Genomic DNA, 18,477 nt, shown 5'->3' on the forward strand with positions numbered 1-18,477 from the left:
AATGCTTCTATTTTCTACTCTTGTGTGTGTATCAATAGACCTAACAGTGGCATATGGGAGGCATGAAGGGCGAAGCCGCCAAGCTGGAACAAAGCAGTGATCAAAGGATGTAATTGACATGGACGCTCTTCTGCTGGGGGTGGGGAATCTAGCTCATCATTTGCAGAATTTAAAAAGGATTCTTCAATTCATAAACCAATACTTCTTCACTGTTTCTTGATTAGGCCTATCTTCCTAAAATTCCTAGAAGTCTTAATCATGTAAAGTAGGATCTCACCACACTTAGCCACTGAATGATCAGGTCCGAACTTATCAAGGAGCTTAACTGGTTGGTGTTCATCTCTTTCTGTGTCCTCTCTCCTAAGAGGCTCCAGGCTACTTTCCAGAGCCCAGCATTGGGCCTAACACGTTGTGAAGCCTCCATGACTGCTCTGGAGTCAGCCGAGCTCCTTTGGGCTGCTCTGCTTTTTAAGTACACATCCCATACTATTTGTAATTCAACTGAATTTTTCATGTGCATGTTAAGACCTTGCTAACACTTGTAAGCACTTTGATGGCAGAGGCCATTGCTTATAGTTCACGTTGCTTGCCTCAGCAGTATGACATGATACTTGTAACAGCTCAGGACTACTACAAAATGAGCAGTTCCCTCTGGAGAAGGCGCACTTGCCTACCTGTCATGGGACATTTTCAGCTGCTGGGTTTGCTGCTCATGGGCATTGATCAGTAGTTTTCTCAGGAGCTCACACTGCTGGCTGAGGTGTAGGTCCCGGATTTCTTGCTCCTCAGCACTGTGGGTGTTGATCATTTCTGACCACTCCTTTGTGTGCTGGGCCACTATTTCTTTGACCTGTGTTGAAGGAAAGAAGGGATGGTGCCATTTGGAACTCTCACAGATCAAGTATAAAATGAAAACACAGGATCCTTTGTGTGTTTCAAATCCCACCCACCAGTTTAGCTGGTGAATGAGGAGACACTCCAAACTGAAAAAAAATATGGACTAATCCATGGGAATCAGGAAGTCATAGCTTCTTAAAATAATCCATCACTTTGGTTTTAAATATTCAGCCATGACCTGTGATTTCATTGCCTAATTTGTCCATGTTCCCTTTTGTCGGGACTCTGGCTTCCTTTATGGATTCTTTCAGCTTCTCATTTCCTCGTGCTCTTCCCGCTTCACATCCACAAGGCCACAGGTCTGAATGGAAAAACCCTATGTTCTCTTATGGCTGGATTATGACTCATTGTGTCAACCCTACCAGACATTGGGGTAGAAAGTCTCCCCCTCCCCATATCCGTGCAATGTGGTTTTGTACCTTTCCTTGTCAAGAGCTAGTGTCCATTTCCCCACCTCCTTGAATCTGGCTGCCCTTGGGACTTGCTTCATCCACAAGACAGTGGCCTTGGGACAGAGCCTAGGCTAGCCTGCTGGAGGATGAGAGATCATACAGGAAAAAGCAACCAGCCACCAGCTAATGACCAGGGTATCTGAGTACAGCCGTCCATCCCAGTTGATTGCAGACACATGAGTGAACCTAATCAAATACCTAGAACTACTCAACAGAGTATGGCCCAAATTCTGACACACTCAATTGTAGGGTAATAACTGGGAGGTGTCTGAAGTCACTGAAGTTTGAACCGGTGTACTGTGAAGCAAAAGCTAGCTGGTATCATGGCCAAGGTTTCTACTTTCCTCCTTTCCTATCTGTGCAAAGCTTCTAGAAGTCACAGCATGTGTCTCAGAGACACAGAGCTTCCTGCCTCTGTAACTTCACACAAGGGACACAAAATACATTGCATGAGGAGAATCTCCGTTAAAACCACATTACTTGCCCATGTGAGCAGGAGGGCTACTGGCAAGATGATAGAGCTGTGTGGAGACACAGAGAGGCTGGCTGGTTTGACCAAAAGCTAGAGTTGGAAGTTTTAAGAGTACCCTCTCCCCTTCTGTAACTATTATTGCTAGAAGAATTATTTGGGTCCTTGACTGGAACTGTGCTCAGTTCCTCAAAGGTCTTCAAGCTAGTTAGTCTCCCAAGTTCTTATTTTCTTGTGCTTTTGGGGAAATATGAGTAATTGAACTCATCTCCTATAATGTCAGCTCTTGTTTGTTTTCCCCATCCTAAACTTCCACAGCAAAGTTAGAATGGGATAAGAATCCGCTTTGGTGAGTGCTGTGAAGTGTGTAAACCTGGTGATTCACAGACCTGTACCCCTGGGGATAAAAATATATGTTTATAAAAAATAAAAAATTAAAAAAAAAAAAAGAATGAGATAAGAATCAAAGAGTTACTCAATCCCCAGGTTGGGGGCTTTTCTTCCTATGTTTAATGTTATTTCTCCAGAGAAGCATGTTCTGTATTTTATATAGTATTTGTCCTGTTTCACTTGATGCCCCGGAGGCAGGAGGCAGACAGCGTAGACAGATGGTATGCCTATCTCTATAGATGAAGGAAATGGTGTTCCATGAATGGACCTTTTCAAAGCCAGTGAGTCTGGAATGAATGTGAACGCAGAGACCCCTTGACTTCTCAGAGCAGCCCCAGGTTACTGTTATTTCTGATTTAGGTTAGGTAGGGTTTCTAAAAAATTACAAAGGATCTTCTGCAAGTTCCTGCTGTAAAAATAGGCATTTTCTTACCTTAGATTTGTGATCTGATGTCAGTGTCTGAATTTTAATTTCAGTTTCTTTTTTCATTTCGAGACAATTACTTCCCCTGAAAATGGAAAATCATAAATGTGTGCCAGATGTTAGATTTCTTCCCATTCCCATGGGGCCTTGCTCCAAAGCTTTCTAATGAAGACAATTTGTTCATCAAACATGGGATGCCATGGCTCATTGGGCAACATCAGTATTTCTAGTAATAGATGTACACCTTACAAAACCTCTATATCATGATTACTCAATTCAACCACTACACAAAGAGACACTTCCCATCTAACAATGATTTCATTGTTAAAGGTCTGTGGTCAGAGTTTCCATTTTGGTTCCTGCTTTTCTCAAGGCTAATTTTTCATTTATTCAATAAAATATTATTGGAGATAATAACTAGAAAATAAGTCCTCAGCCTGGAAGTGAATTTTTAAATTCTTTCTGGTTATAAGGCCAGATTTTTGTCTTTTACACATGCCAGCAAGGCAGAAAATAGCATTTCTTGGCATCCTAGGGCAATTTTTGCTTTTTATTCCATTGTGACTAGGAAATACATACGAGGCAATTTCCCAACAACCATTATTGCTTATTTCAGTGATAATTTTTCCCTTTTGGAAAATCTGTAGTGTAGCTGAAATCAGAACAGGTCCCAAGCTTCTGCCTTCAGCATAAACGCTCTGATGTATTATGGCCCAAGTCAGAATGCCTCATTATATTATGGAGAATGTCTCTGAGAGAAGCATTATTCTAAAAATGCTAGGACTCTGATCAAATCTATTACTTCTCAAGGGCAGGCATAGAGGATGCTCTCCCTCTAGTCTGTTGTTCATTGAGCTTGATCCATCACAGAAAGATCCCCCTGGCTTAATTCTAGACAAAACTGTTTTATAGTAAATGCAGTAAGAGAGTTTAACAGTCTTGTCTGTTGGCATCCGCTGAAGATTCTTGTAATATTAAAAATCAAGACTGCATTTTTTTTTTCCCTCAGGAGGGCATCAAACTTATTTTCTGGCTATGCAAAAGGATTTCTGTAATTTCAGAATTTCCCAACTTTAGCTTGCCCTTCCTTCTGCCCCCATTCGCCTGAAAGATACCTGAGTGGAAAATGCATGAGAGACATATTTACGGGGTCATCAACGAACGGCAGTCCAACTGGAATAAAGCTCCTCTTTTCTACTTCAATCCCTGCCCTCAGTTGGACGAGTCTCTTATTTTCCAGGAATATTTTTTAATGGGATGAAAACACAGTCAAGACTACATTCTTCTTTGACCCAAACAGTTAACTGAACTGTAGGGAAAGACAAAAATATAAAAAGGCAAAAAGCATCCAGAAGGTAAAGAGCCATTACCCTTTCTTCTTCATCGCTTTCTCTAGGATTTTCTCATGCGTCGACTTCTCTTTGTCGTACTGTGCCACCATCTTGTCAACTTGTGTGCAGTGCAACTTCTGCATTGTGCTGTGCTCCTGAAGGAGAAGAATCTGCTGTCACAAGGTGGACTCTGGCAGGGTCTGACAGAATTTACCTGTGTTGGGGCTGGCATGATTTTCAATAGCTTTCCCAGAACATCAGTTTGAGGTGAAACCAGTTCTGAGAAGTGGAAGGATTTCCAATCTCCCACCCAACACAAGAGTTTCTGGTACTGGGGCAGCCCCAACAAAGGAGTATATATCCTCAGCCTGAAGAACATGCCCACAGAACATGCCCAAAAGGTATCCCTGCCCACTACTGGGCAGGACCAATCATCCCAAAGTCCTCTCTTCTACACATACATGTTCTCCACAGAACTTCTACCCACTCGTCTTTGTTCTGTTGGAGACACTAATTATTAGTCTACAGGGCCTTCCATGCCTTGGTTCTCAAATACACAAGTTCAGCTACCATACCTTCTCTATTTCACATGCTAAGTGTAACTATTCACATGTGATATGGCTTCTAAATACGCAACATATTTTTGGAAGATCTTTTTCTTTTTTTTTTAAAGATTGTATTTTATTATTTATGTGACAGACAGAAACCACAAGCAGGCAGAGAGGCAGGCAGAGAGAGAGAGAGGAGGAAGCAGGCTCCCCGCTGAGCAGAGAACCCGAGGCGGGGCTCCATCCCAGGACCCTGAGACCACGACCAGAGCCGAAGGCAGAGGCTTCAAGCCACTGAGCCACCCAACAGTAAGAATTGCCAGTAGGGTTGTTACTGTCAGCTGACTTCAAATCCCCATCATGCCTTTGTGGGAAGACTTGGAGAAGACAGGTGCTGGGTGGGGGAGATCCTCAGGACAGGAACTGACAATGGGGACAAGAGAGTGGTCCAAGGTTGCTGTGGATTTGAGATCAGGGAATTGTATGGAACTGTATCTTCCTTAATTTGTGGTTGGAATATCTCATAAATCTAGCCCCGTTGCCAATATGTGTGTGCTTTGTGTTATAAACACATTTCAGCCAGGGCTTTTGCAGTGTGGTAGACTGGGTTAAGGACATGGGTTCTTCAGGCTTAAGTCCTAGGGCAACTCATCTAGCCTCTTGGTCTGTTCATCTTTATAACTGGGATAGAGATATCTAGGTCACAAGGTTGTTAGGACTGAAAGTAAATATAGTAATATTTCAAATGCCTGTTATACCTTATTCAAATTATAGTAACATGTTCATATTATTCAATATCTATGATAATATACAGAGAGTGACTTGGGATAAAGGAGAGCAAGTAGAATGATTAAATCAATCAACGTTCCCTCCCCACTGAATCAGCCCCCTCAGGAAATCAACATGTTAAGGTCTCCTTACTTGAATGGATTTAACTCCTCTTGCATTGCTGTGGACAACAAGGAGCCTACTAAAATGCCTTACTAATAATCTTCCTTTTAAGATTTAAAGGCATCACACCTGCCCAGCACATGTGTTAATTTTCCTGGAAAATAAATAAGGAACTCTGTGCAAGTGCAGATTTAAACAGATTAGAATAATCTTTCTGCTTTCCTGTTTCTTGCAAGTACCAAAGGGAGGGTGGAGAGGACCGTTCTTTAAATAGCCTAGTGCAGCACAAGAAAAGGAGTGGATTTTGTCTTGGAAGTACACTGACAGACTATTTCTTAAGGAAATATTCTGGTGAATCTTATTAACCCAATTAGAGATGACAATGAGGCTGTTTGTGACAAAAGGCATTCATGATGGATTCCAGTAGGTAAGACAGGCTCTGTGAAGGCAGCGCAAGTCTGTTCAGCAATACATGGCAAAAAACTTGGTTCATAGCAGGTGCTCATTAAATATTTGTTGTTCATGGGGCTCCTGGGTAGCTCAGTTGGTTAAGCCTCTGCCTTTGGCTCAGGTCCTGATCCCAGGGTCCTGGGATCCAGCCCCACATTGGGCTCTCTGCTCAGCAGGGAGCCTGCTTCCCCCTCCCCCTCTGCCTGCCTCTCTGCCTACTTGTGATGTCTCTCTCTCTCTGTGTCAAATAAATTAATAAAATATATATATATTTGTTGTTCAAATGGAAAACAAAAAAGCCAAGGGAAAACAGCAGTCAGTAATTCTGGTCTTAGTTCAGTCAGTAATTAGCCAAGTGGCCTTGTACAATTTACATAAATACTTTCCAGCCCTCGCCTTCTTTCTTAGAAAACTGTAACAAGAGCCATTTGTCCCACCTCATTCATGGGTTGGTTATGAGCTGCAAAGTTACCGAATGTATGCAGGAGTAATATGGAAAACAAGGGGGCACCCAGGTGGCTCTGTAGGTTAACCATTTGCCTTCAGCTCGGGTCATGATCCTGGGGTCCTGGGATCAAGTCTTGCATCAGGCTCCCTGCTCAGCGAAGAGCCTGCTTTTCCTTCTCTCTTTGCCCCTCTCCCTGCTTAAATGAATACAATCTTTAAAAAAGAAGTATGGAAAATTAGAAGCACATTGAGTCAGAATGATTACTGTTAATACAAATAACAAAGCTGGTCTTGAAAATTCATCTCTGTGTTTCTGTTTCCAGATCCCGCTTTTCCTTTCACAAAGGAACGGGCTCCTAATTATGTGATGGCGGTGAAGCCTCAGCTTCCTGAAGTGTAAAAGAGAAGAGCCAGGAAATGGTCTCTCTGTCCATTTTAACTCAGAAAAAGTCTATCATTGGTTATATTCCTTGGTCCTTAATTAAATCACGAGACACCATCGAAGGGGCATAATTTTTTTTTTCATTCATTCAGGTGAAGAGTACCAAAATGTTGACTGGAAAATCAATCTTAGTTGGGATATTTTTGGGGAGAATACCTATACAGCTTTTAGCAGGATTTACAGGTTTCTTATTAGAGTTAAGAGTAAATTCATCTTCTTATGGGACAGACTTCTGCTGCAATTCATTCTTGTGACTGATGGGGCAGTGGGCATGAATGACTATACCACAAATATTGCTGAAAAACTGGATTAAGTCATGTTTGCTCAGCATGAAATTCTGAGGTCACCAGTAAGCTGCTTCTGTGGGTGCTTGCCCTGTCTTTTCCTAACAGAGTTGTGGGTCTGGCACTGCGGTCTGACCGCTAATTACAATTGACAAGTTTAAGAGCAGTCTTGATGTTATCAGCTGAATTGCTTGCATAGCAAAGAACAAATTCTCCATGAGTAGATTTACTGAATGCCACATGTTAGTCGGTTTCTCAGGCATTTCATTTGACTCATCCGCTGGTGATCCTGCAAACCAGTGGCCCCAGCGATGCATTCTGCCGACAAATGTGAGATTTCTCCCCGCTCTACATGATGTTTTTGAGAGAAGACCAAATTAGGACTAATATTTAAAGATCTAGAAGTTCATATAAGATTTCATATTTTAGGGGCACCTGGGTGGCTCAGTGGGTTAAAGCCTCTGCCTTTGACTCAGGTCATGATCACAGGGTCCTGGGATTGAGCCCTGCATCGGGCTCTCTACTCGTCAGGGAGCCTGCTTCCTCCTCCTCTCTCTCTGCCTGCCTCTCTGCCTACTTGTGGTCTCTGCCTGTCAAATAAATAAATAAAATCTAAAAAAAAGAAAGAAAAGATTTCATATTTTAGTAGTCCCCTTTCGAGATGAAGCTGGCCCATGGACTCTCAAGGCACCGATGGTGGGGAGCTAAGTCTAATTTGCCTTTTGGGTGGGAATGAATGCTCTTTTCCTCTGTCTGACCAGCTGCCTTCATCTACTTGCTTAGTCCCTAGAGGCATTTAAGTTGTAATTATTCTTCTAACATGTTGCTGGGGATACTTACCAAACTTTGCTCTAAGGATCTGACCACATCAGACGGTTGAACAGTATGCCCATTTCTTACTGAAAGAAGCCCCAGTTCTGGACTCTAGTGACTCATGCATTATTAGGGGAGATTACTGTTATTTAGTTCTGCTTTTGCTATCTCTCATCTAATGGACACTTGAAAACCATTCCCCCTAGTTTCCATTTCAAATTAGAGAGCTGGTTCTAGAAAGTGAGAAACACAGAGAAGTCTGATTGCCAGATGCACTCACAGGGTCAAAAGCAATGGCCAATGGCCATTGCCAACTGCCCAAGGCATGTTAACTAGCATCCTAATCTCATTTGGGGCTCACATGGCCATCATCCCTAACTTTTCTGCTTGGTGTCCTAAAAGCAGCTCACACACCTACTTCTGTGTCCCTCTTGCAGAAGGCAGATCCTCATAACCACAAGTCCTCCTCCATCCTATAGCTAACCTTCAAGTTGGAGAAGATTTCTTTTGCATATGACATTTGTGTCTTAAGCCACTGGGATTTAGCTCTTGGATTCCCTTTAGTTCTAAAAAGTGGCATTACTTAGCTAGGCTGACATCTGAGAGCTGAGAGTGCAGTCCCAATATGGACTAGGCAGGAGTCTCTGCTCTTAGTTGCCAGCTGCCAAGGTTGATACATGGACGCTGTGCTTGGAAGCATACAGCCTGGGCCAGGTTCCCTCCTGGGGAACCTATAAAGTAGGTTCCTTTATAACCCAAGGCCTTAGGGTGGCAAATCTTAGCCCCATGTTAGGGGGGGCTCCAAAATTGTTAAAGGGGGTTGTAATGTGTTGTTTCACAGAGAGGCTGGAAGTATTTATTCTCATTAGTGCTTGACAATATGTCAAAATCTGTTTTTGTAAGGAGGCCTCATCCTCAGCTTGCTGGAAATTAGGGGGACTTCCACTAAGGGGTCAAGGGACATAATAGAGTACCAAGTTATATTCCTAAAGAAACAATTCTCAAAATGTAATGAATGTGTGCAGGAGAGGTGCTGAAATTTATCTCCTAGATCTCTTCTTGGAGATTATAACTAAGTCTCAGATGCAAGAATATGCAGTTTTTACAAAGCTTCCACTTCTTGGTCCAAGGATCATATGTTGAAAAAACAGTCCCAAAGGAGGCCAAGATATTTGTGCCCTAAGAGGATCATGACTGGTTTTAAAAACCTTTTACTGAGGCCATCAAGAAGATGCAAGAAATAAAAATCAATGTGGGAGTACTCAGAGATAACGCAATAGAGTGGTTAGGAGTGTGAATTTCACTACTGGGTGTGTGAAAACATTAACTCCAAAAGATATATGGACCTTTGGAATTACAATAGCCAGGTTGTAGAAGCAATGCATGTGTCCACTGATGGATAAAGAAATCCATGGATTTTTTTTTTTATCTCTATCCATACATGGATAAAGAAACTGTGTTGTGTGTGTACACACACTCACATATACATCTAAAATGGAATATTATGCAGCCATAAAAAGGATGAGATCATGCCATTTGCAACAGCTTGGATGGATATAGAGGGTATTATGGTAAATGAAGTAACTCAGAGAAAGACAAGTACCAAATGATTTCACTAAAAAAACCCAAAACTAAATGAAGAAACAAACAAAAAGCAGACTCTGACCTATAAATACACAATTATGGCTGCCAGAGGAGAAGGGAGTTGGGAGATGGGCAAAATGGGCAAAGGAGAGTGGGAAATATAGGCTTCCAGTTATGGAATGAATAGGTCACATGAATAAGAAGTACAACATAAGGAATATAGTCAATGCTATTGTAACAGCATCATATGGTACAGATGCAGCCACACTTGTGGTGAGCACAGCACAGTGCACAAACTTGTCAGATCCCTACACTGCACACCTGGAACTAACTGAACATCATATGTCAACTATACAAAAAAAAAAAAAAAAAAAAAAACTTGAGTTCTGGAGTCAGAATTTTGATGGACATCCTAAGTCCACCATTTAAAAGCTAGGTGGTTTAGTCAAACTGTGTTCTTTGAAGCATAAATCATCTCACCATACAAATGATTAGTAGAATGTTTACAAAAATGGCCACAATTCATGCTCTCTCTGTATCCACTCTCTCCATCCCCCCCTACTTTGTAATGTGATTTTGTGGCTCCAACATTCCTGTAAATGCTTCATCTTAGAAGACAGTTCAGATGAGACCATGACAAGTATTAGGGAGATACTGTAGACTGAAAAATTATAGAAAGTTTATATACAGGAAGCTCAATTTCAAATAATTATTTGAAATTATTCATGAAACCCTTAGTTAAAATAGATGAAATGCATTTTTAATAAATGGTGATAATGTGGTGAGTTGTAAAAGGTGTGGGTTTAGATGTACACAAATGAGGCCCATAATCAGCATTAACTAGTTATATGGCTGGAGATAAGGGACTCACCTCTTTGAATTTCATTTTATTTGTTTTTAAGAATGTGGACAGTGTTACTTAGGCTTCAGGGATAGTGTGAGGAGTTGCAAATGTGCATAAAATGTGTAACACAAGGGTGCCTGGGTGGCTCAGTCGGTTAAGTGTCTAACTCTTTTTTTTTTTTAAGATTTTATTTATTTATTTGACACAGAGAGATCACAAGTAGGCAGAGAGGCAGGCAGAGAGAGAGAGAGGAGGAAGCAGGCTCCCTGCTGAGCAGAGAGCCCGAAGCGGGACTCGATCCCAGGATCCTGAGATCATGACCTGAGCCAAAGGCAGCGGCTTAACCCACTGAGCCACCCAGGTGCCCAAGTGTCTAACTCTTGATTTCAGCTCAGGTTATGATCTCAAGGCCGTGGGACAGAGCCCCTAGTTGGGCTCTGCACTGGGTATGGGGCCTACTTAAGATTCTCTCCTCTTAAAAATATATATGTTTATAAAAAATAAAAAATTAAAAAAAAAAAAGATTCTCTCCTCTCTCTTCCTCTGTAACTGCTCCAAAATGTGTAACACAAAACTGACACTAAATAAATGTTAGCTTTATTAGTAGTCTTATTATAGAAACACTACAGAGTTACCCTATGACACAGCAATTACACTACTAGGTATTTACTCAAAGATAGTGATCCAAAGGGGTACCTGCACCCCAGTGTTTACAGAGGCAACATCCACAACAGCTAAGCTATAAAAACAGCCCAGATGTTCATTGAGAAATGAATGGATAAAGAAGATGTGGACTCTGTGTGTGTGTGTGTGTGTGTAAAATGGAATATTACTCAGCCATCAAAACATGAAATCTTAGATTTGCAACAAAGTAGGTAGAACTAGAGGGTATTATGCTAAGCAAAATAAATCAATTAGAGAAAGACAAGTGTCATATGATTTCACCCATGTGGAATTTAAGAAAGAAAACAGGATCGTAGAGGAAGATAGGGGAAAAAATAAGACAGAAACAAAGGGAGACAAATCATGAGACTCTTAACTACAGGAAACAAACTGGCACTGCTGGAGGGGAGGTCAGTGGGAGGATGGGGTAACTGACCGACAGCCATTAAGAAGGACGCATGACGTAATGAGCACTGGGTATTGTATGCAACTGGTGAATCACTGACCTCTGAAACTAATAATACGCTAGATGCTAATTGAATTTAAAAAAAAAAAGAAAGAGGAGAAAACCTTACAAAAACACCACAGAATTCAGAATTCATAAATTATACTGCCAAAGCTATCTGAACAAAGCAGGTCCCCTGTGTATTTAATGTGGGAGAAGCTCATAATCACACAGTTGTAATGGGAACTTCTGCAGTGCATGAAGGTCTGAAAAGGAAGCTGTGAAATGCATTGCCCTGCTCAGAAATGCTCCTGGAAAGCTCTCTGGAAAGCAACAGGCAAGCATGGCATATCTTATCAGGGTAATTTTCTCAGTTGTTCGACCTAAGGCGTTTTGAACACTTCCTCCAAAAATGCACACTAAAGCCGTTCTGTAAGTCCACACAAATGCAGATACTTGGATCTAGGGAAATTTAAAATCTCCTTTTAGGTATTGATTCTACTCTATAATATGGGATTCCAAGAAGCTTGTTTGTTTTCTACAAAGAAAAGCAACATGGATTCCCTCAGCCACCTGGGATCTACTGGTTATTAAGCAACATGGAGATGTCCCTGCCAACAAGCGTGAAGAAATGGGATTGGCTGAATGAAATACAGTGGTGTCTGGGGGTGGGGGGAAGATCTACCAAGGCCAGCTCGAACGTATCACAGAATAATAATTTTCCACCTATTAATGGACTGACTGTTTCTATTCCCCCTCTGAATTCCTATGTCAAAGCCCTCATTCCCAATGTGATGGAATTTGGAGGTGGGGTCTTTGGGGGATGACTGGATGAGGGTAGAGTCCTCAGAGATGGAATCAGTCCCCTTAGAAGAAGAGACATGAGAGAAATGATAGTTCTTTCCACCATGTGAGGACATAGCAAGGAGGCTCTTTGAAGTTCAGGAAGGGGGCTCTCAGGTGGCAAAGAACCTGCGGCACCTTGACCTTGGGACGTTCAGCCTCCAGACTCTAAGAAATAAATATCTGTTGTTTAAACCACCTGGTCCATGCCAGTTTGTTACAGTGGCCCAAGCTGATGTCAACACCATCTTTATTTGCCACTTTTCTGATAAAGCAGATGGTACTATCTGTTGACCTGAGTGAGCTTGGACTCAAAGGTCCAGATGAGGAAATCAACAAATAACTTTGCTCTGTGGTACGTAGGTCATGTTCTCAAGAATCAAGGACCATTTCTTAGTAGCTGTACAGATAATAAGTGCATGGAGACACCTTCCAGGCTAGATGGGGATGTTCCTAACATCCCATGGGCCACCCCTGCATTTGATGCAACAAGAGCAACTTGTCTACTTACCAAAGCATATGATGTCCTTCACAGAATAATGCAGTAAATGTATGGGTGCCAGACTCAGGTGGTTTGGGTTAAAATTTTGGCTCTGCAGCTTTCTGATGTGAAGTGAGTAGCTCAACTGCTTAACCTCCCTAATCATTAATTTCTTAATTACACATGCAAAATGGAGACTTATGTAGCATTTGTCTTCTAGGGTGGAGAATATTAAACGAAACAATATATATAAAGCGATGAGCGATGAGCACAGCATCTGGAAAGCACTGAGCATGCAAAAATTCCAGCCACTATCCTCCTCATTTTTATCATTGGTCACAGTATACGTTTCCTGGTCGTGCCTCAAGGAAATATTTAACAAGGGTGAGGTCAAAAGTTGGAAGTTTCCCTGAAGCCCACAGGCCACGGATATGCCTGCCTCAGTGACAGGGATCCAAATTGAATGGAAGGAAGATCTGGGGGACACTGTCTTACAATGAGGGTACCAAGTCCATCCCCATCACCAAAGTCAGGTAAGTTGCCTTTTCTCCCTCTTTCCTGTGGCCTTTCCATATTCTAGGTTGTTGCCAATGGCCAACAAAATCGAAAGCTCTGCTTTAAGCAGCTCTGTCCCCAATAGTCCCACACTTCTAAAAATCTATGGCAAGAGTCCCCTATGGGCAATACAAAGGAATTCTATTAAATGGACTTATTCATTACATTTAGGAGCAGAGAGTGTGCAGAGCAAACCCACTGAGCTATCAGTTCTGTAACACAGGGGATATTACGAGGCCTCGATTAGGATGAATTTCTCCAAGAAGCACAGACTTAAAATGGAGTCCAGGAGCCCCACAGTCTAATATTTGGAGTGATTCAGAGAGAACGTCACTCAAGTCTGGCTCTGTAGGACATGCCTTAGTTTGAGGACTGAGTCAGAGTACAAAGAAGTGGAATGCAAAATCAGTTTATAAAGAACTCTGAAGTCCTTTAAGAAATTGAGTTTCTCTTGCTCCCGTTGCCCTACACGATGAACCCACACGTTACCCTTCCAGCCCCAGGGAGTTGTTGTGATCCATGCTGGGAAGGAAAGAGGAATTATGTTCTCCTCCTTTCCCTGTAAGGAGTGATGGGGAACAAGACGATGCCTGAGTGTGGTGAAGTTTCCAACCCACACGAGAACTCCTGAGGCCAGATGCTGTTGTTCTCTTGAACTTGCCACCAACTCTCAACATTTCTCACAATCACTGTCAAAAAAACCCTCTTCTTATGGGCAAAAAGGAAAAACAATCTATTTCAGAAGTAGGCCACTGAGCAGAGTTTACATAATGGGGAAAGTGAGAAGTGTCCCCTTCTCCTGGAGCTGTGGGTGAGAGGTTCAGAGCCCGCTAGTACCCCCCTCTGTGCACTGTGTGGCAACCGACTGGCAAGCCAGGAGCTCTGGGTGCCTTTAGGCTAATTGAGACTATGAGCTGGTCTTCCAGAGTCTGAGGATGGCCCACTATTTTAGATAAAGTCCAAACTACTAAATGATTTTGAAATGGGCGAAGCTTTGTTATGCTTTTGAAAGAACTGTTAGAAATGCAGATTACAAATCAGTGATGGCCAATCCCCAAAGCAGTCTGTTTTTAAATTTCATTTGCCAATCAGTGAAAATGAAGGTACTACCGTCCAATTGGCGGGGGTCAGTTTCTAAGCCATGGTTTTGCCTGTGAAGAGTCCACTCCACTCCACAGAATAACGACTTGAGGTTTTCATCAGAGAGCAAAGAGTAGAAAACAAACAAGCAAGAAAAATCGTACACACATACTTAAGTACACACATTCAACACACCCTACCTTTGCGTGTTTCTTCTTTAAAGAATTTAGCTCCTTCTGCTGTTTCTTTAAGTGCTTCAGGTAAGCCTGCGGAGGCAACAAAGAGAGTACCAAATCAGTGTTTTGCAACCACGATGAATACATCTGGTGAGAAACAAAAGTCTATCAGTGTCACCAATATGTGTCACACAAGAGTGCTTGCAAAATGAGTGAGCCATTTTACCTTCATCTGCTTCAAATCTTCTATCCTCACTTGAGGGATAAGTTCGATACCTTAAAAAAAAATTAAATCACTGTGTGTATTAAAAATTAGAATAACAGATAACACAAAATTCACCATTTTGAAATCTCATCTAAAGATTTTGAAGCAGCTTTACATGTAAAGTTATGGATATAAACATCTTCATTTCTTACTACAAAGCAATTAACTAGACACTTCACTGGCAGGCTTACTGTCTTCGGGCAGGTTCCTTACAAGCAGAGCCTGAGCTGGAGTTCTGTGTGCATGTGACTTACTGAGGGAGGGCTCTCAGGAGAAACCCCAGAAGCGAGAGAAGCAGAATAGGGCAGAGGAAGTAGGCAGGGGGCACTTCCGGCCAAAATCCAACCTGATCCTGCTGGGGGCTCTTAAGCATAAATGCCGGACCTTGAGGTAAGAGACTGGGCTTTCATCACCCCAGAACAGCCAGCCACTGGCTTCAGAGACTCTACAAAACCTTCCAGGCATTTCCAGGCAAGGGAACTCCCACAGTCTGAGGGCAATCCTCTGAGAAAGTGGCAGCTGTGATTTGCAATCAGCCAATACACAGAACAGCTGGAGGGCGGGCGTGCTAAGCCCACAAAGGATATCAGATCAGGCACTGCAGCATCTGTGAGTGTTCCTTTACTCTTTGTATTTCAGGGTCTATCATCCCAGTCAACTACCTCCCTCTTCATCGTCATCAAAGAACAAAACTTTTTTTTTTTTTCTCAGCTGTTTTGATCAAATGTAATTTTTAGGCAATAGGCTATTGAGAACTGCCATGCCTTCAACACACAGGAAATCCTGGACTCAAACTGTGGTATAACAGGATGCTGACACGAGGACCCGGAGTCACATACTCCATTATCCTGCTACTGGAGGGATGCTAGGCCAGGTGTTGTCATGGCAACTGGAGTTGTTGGAGAATCCCCAAACATTTTCTGTTGGACTGCAGACTTTTCATCTTACAAATTGAGAGGAATGTGTGTTTTGTACTCTAATTGAATTCCATTAGACTCCAAAAAGTGAGGGATGAGATATTCAAGAAAGAGAGGCCTTGAATCCCAGGCTCTTGGTTTTTAGTTTTGTTCATTTTAAGAGGAGGTGCACAGCCAGTGTGTGGGTAGGAAGTCGGGAAAGGGAGTTAGGGCTAAGAGAAATCGGTCCTGGGATCTATACCATCTATGATAGGGGCGTCCAGAGAACCTGGGGCTCTTCTTCATCTCCTAAGTCTGATGTCACAAGGCAACTCCCTGCTTTACCGCAAGAGCAAGGGGGCGCTATAGGGCAGAGATGTGAATCTTGCCTGTAAAATGAACAGAGGACTGGGATGCGTGCTCCTCCTCCAGAGAGCTAACAAATATTAAGACTGAAACCAGTCCAATGAGACTTCTCTTTTGGTCTTGGTTAAAGTAAATTTTGATTAACGGGAACCTACGCAAACATGAACTTGGTTTTACATTTTTTGGGGAAAGATAGAAATAACTTGTAAAAATTTTAGTTCCTATTAACGATGTATCTAGGAAACACCCACAATCTGCATGCAGAACAGGAACTGGTACATGCTTAGTTCCCTCTGTGGGCCTACCAAAGTGTGTCTGACAGAACCTTGGCAGGGTTCTATGTGGGGGCTGTCCAATGGAGAGCCACGAGCTATGTGTGCCTCTGGGCACCTGAACTGTGGATAGTGCAAATAAAGAGTTCAAATGTTCATTTTAATGTTGAAATTTATAGAGCCACACGTTGCTAGTGGCTGCTCCACTGGCCAGTGTAGTTCTACGAGCTTCCCTGGTTAAGGGAAGGGTTAAGTACAGAACTTTGGGGTCCAAAGATTGTAGTTAATTCAAGTCTCACTACGTCAAGTCTTTGTTCTGATCAACAAAGCTCAAAAAGAACTTATTTGCTCTCAAGCCACCTTTTGGAGGCCAACTCAGAGTTTAGTTTTAATTCCTTAAAAATCAATGCCTGGTCAGTCAGCATGGAAGCTAATTTTAAATGAGGAATATGGTTGTGGCCCTACCTACTAGCTGAATGTTAGCACACGGGACCAATCATTTCTTACGGTGACACCTCTTAGGATATTTTGTTTCATCCACAGGAAACTATATAGAATTGGCCTTCAAATGTCCATATGATAATTTTACAAATAATCATGGATGTTATATATCTACTCATGGGAGCAACCCGTCAAGAAGGGAATCTAGAAATATATGAACAATGATGATTCTGTTGGTTCATGAGCCCACTGCCTGTCCAGATGAGTGACCATAGGGGTATCCAGGAGAGTGTGGGGATGACTTAGCAAAGTGCACTATGTGGAAGTTCTTTTCATTAGGGAGTCTAAAACATTTCTAAAACTATGGATATGGTACCCAGGACCCTAAATTGAAGGGGATCTAGTAAATGAGACAAAGGTTGACTTCCTGTTAAACACTCAGGGAAATTAAATAGTTTGTCCAATCTACAAGAAAACATGCTGCTCTTGAGTTTTTTTTTTTTTCTTAAGATTTTATTTGTTTATTTGACAGACAGAGATCACAAGTAGACAGAAAGGCAGGCAGAGAGAGAAAGGGAAGCAGGCTCCCCGCTGAGCAAAAAGCCTGAGGCGGGACTGGATCCCAAGACCCTGAGATCATGACCTGAGCCAAAGGCAGCGGCTTAACCCACTGAGCCACCCAGGCGCCCATCTGCTCTTGAGTTTTACAGGGCAATGAAAACTGGCAAAATTAGCAATTCTAAATACCCTCCTAGAAGGCTATTCAAAAAAGAGTCTAATATTGCCAGAACAGACAAGGAGCCCTAACCCCTCCCCTTTACCTTTCTTCGCTTCCACGCCAGACCCCAGGGCCGCCGTGGTGGTTGGTCTGAGCTCAGAGCTGCTCTGTGGGGTCACGTTTGCTTTGGCAGTGTTGGCTTTTCCTTTCTTGTCATTCTTAGAAGTATCACTGGGCACATCTGCTATGTCACTCTGGAGCAGAAATGTTTGTGTTAACCTACACGAATGCCACCTAGCTTTCAACTGTCTTGCCCTTTCTCTCTTTTACCGAATCCAGTCTGAATCACTCAGCATCTCCCCTACAACTCTCTTAATGGAACATTGCCTGGCAGGAGAAAGATTCCCTGGTTTTCTCAGGCTTGAAGCAAAGGATGAAGCCAAGGAAAAAAGATGCCACTCTTTTACAAGCAGGGTATGGTAAAGGGAGCTTTAAAAACAAAGGCACAAACAAGCCTAGTGTGCACAACAATGGGGGAGGTTGGATGCAGGACTGGTAAGCAACAGAGACCATACATGTCAACTTCACCAATTTACTGACTTGGGCTAGCTGGTATTCTAGTGTATCACAAAAGCATCCTATATCTGAAACATTACTAAAAGCTTTATGGATTTCCATTTCATTTAGTAAATGTTTTCCATTTTATTTATTATATATGCTACACTTTTACAGACCCTTGAAAATATTTTGTTGAATTGATAAATATAATTTCAAAAACACTCTTCAAGTTTGGTCTATGAATTTATCACTTTGTCTTGCTCTTATAATCACTGACCACTGAACTTCCCCAACTTGGCTGTCCTTAGCCAACCATTGCTACTTACAGTTTCAATGCCCATAGCTCTCATTTGGTCTGCTCTCTTTTCCGTAATGGAAAGAAATTTCTTTGGATCTGATAAAGCATCTACGATATCTGGAAAAAAAAAAAAAAAGTCAAGGGGCTGCTGATT

General features: G+C 42.2%; 1 protein-coding gene across 8 annotated transcripts in view; it reads right to left on the reverse strand.

The window, feature by feature from the left end:
* The window catches only part of PLCB4 (phospholipase C beta 4), a 412,481-nt gene that overhangs the window by 14,328 nt on the left and 379,676 nt on the right, over positions 1–18,477 (reverse strand). For all 8 annotated transcript variants that reach the window (XM_045086008.1, XM_045086009.1, XM_045086005.1 and 5 more), the window contains 7 exons: positions 18,352–18,440; positions 17,571–17,721; positions 14,736–14,785; positions 14,534–14,599; positions 4,003–4,118; positions 2,642–2,717; positions 675–850 (listed from right to left, as the gene is read on the reverse strand). In XM_045086008.1, the coding sequence (XP_044941943.1) occupies positions 675–850; positions 2,642–2,717; positions 4,003–4,118; positions 14,534–14,599; positions 14,736–14,785; positions 17,571–17,721; positions 18,352–18,440 (724 nt within the window). The remainder of the gene's footprint in view (positions 1–674; positions 851–2,641; positions 2,718–4,002; positions 4,119–14,533; positions 14,600–14,735; positions 14,786–17,570; positions 17,722–18,351; positions 18,441–18,477) is intronic.

Source organism: Mustela putorius, unplaced genomic scaffold, assembly GCF_011764305.1.
Source record: "Mustela putorius furo isolate JIRA1106 unplaced genomic scaffold, ASM1176430v1.1 tig00000874_pilon_pilon_pilon, whole genome shotgun sequence".
NCBI lineage: Eukaryota > Metazoa > Chordata > Mammalia > Carnivora > Mustelidae > Mustela > Mustela putorius.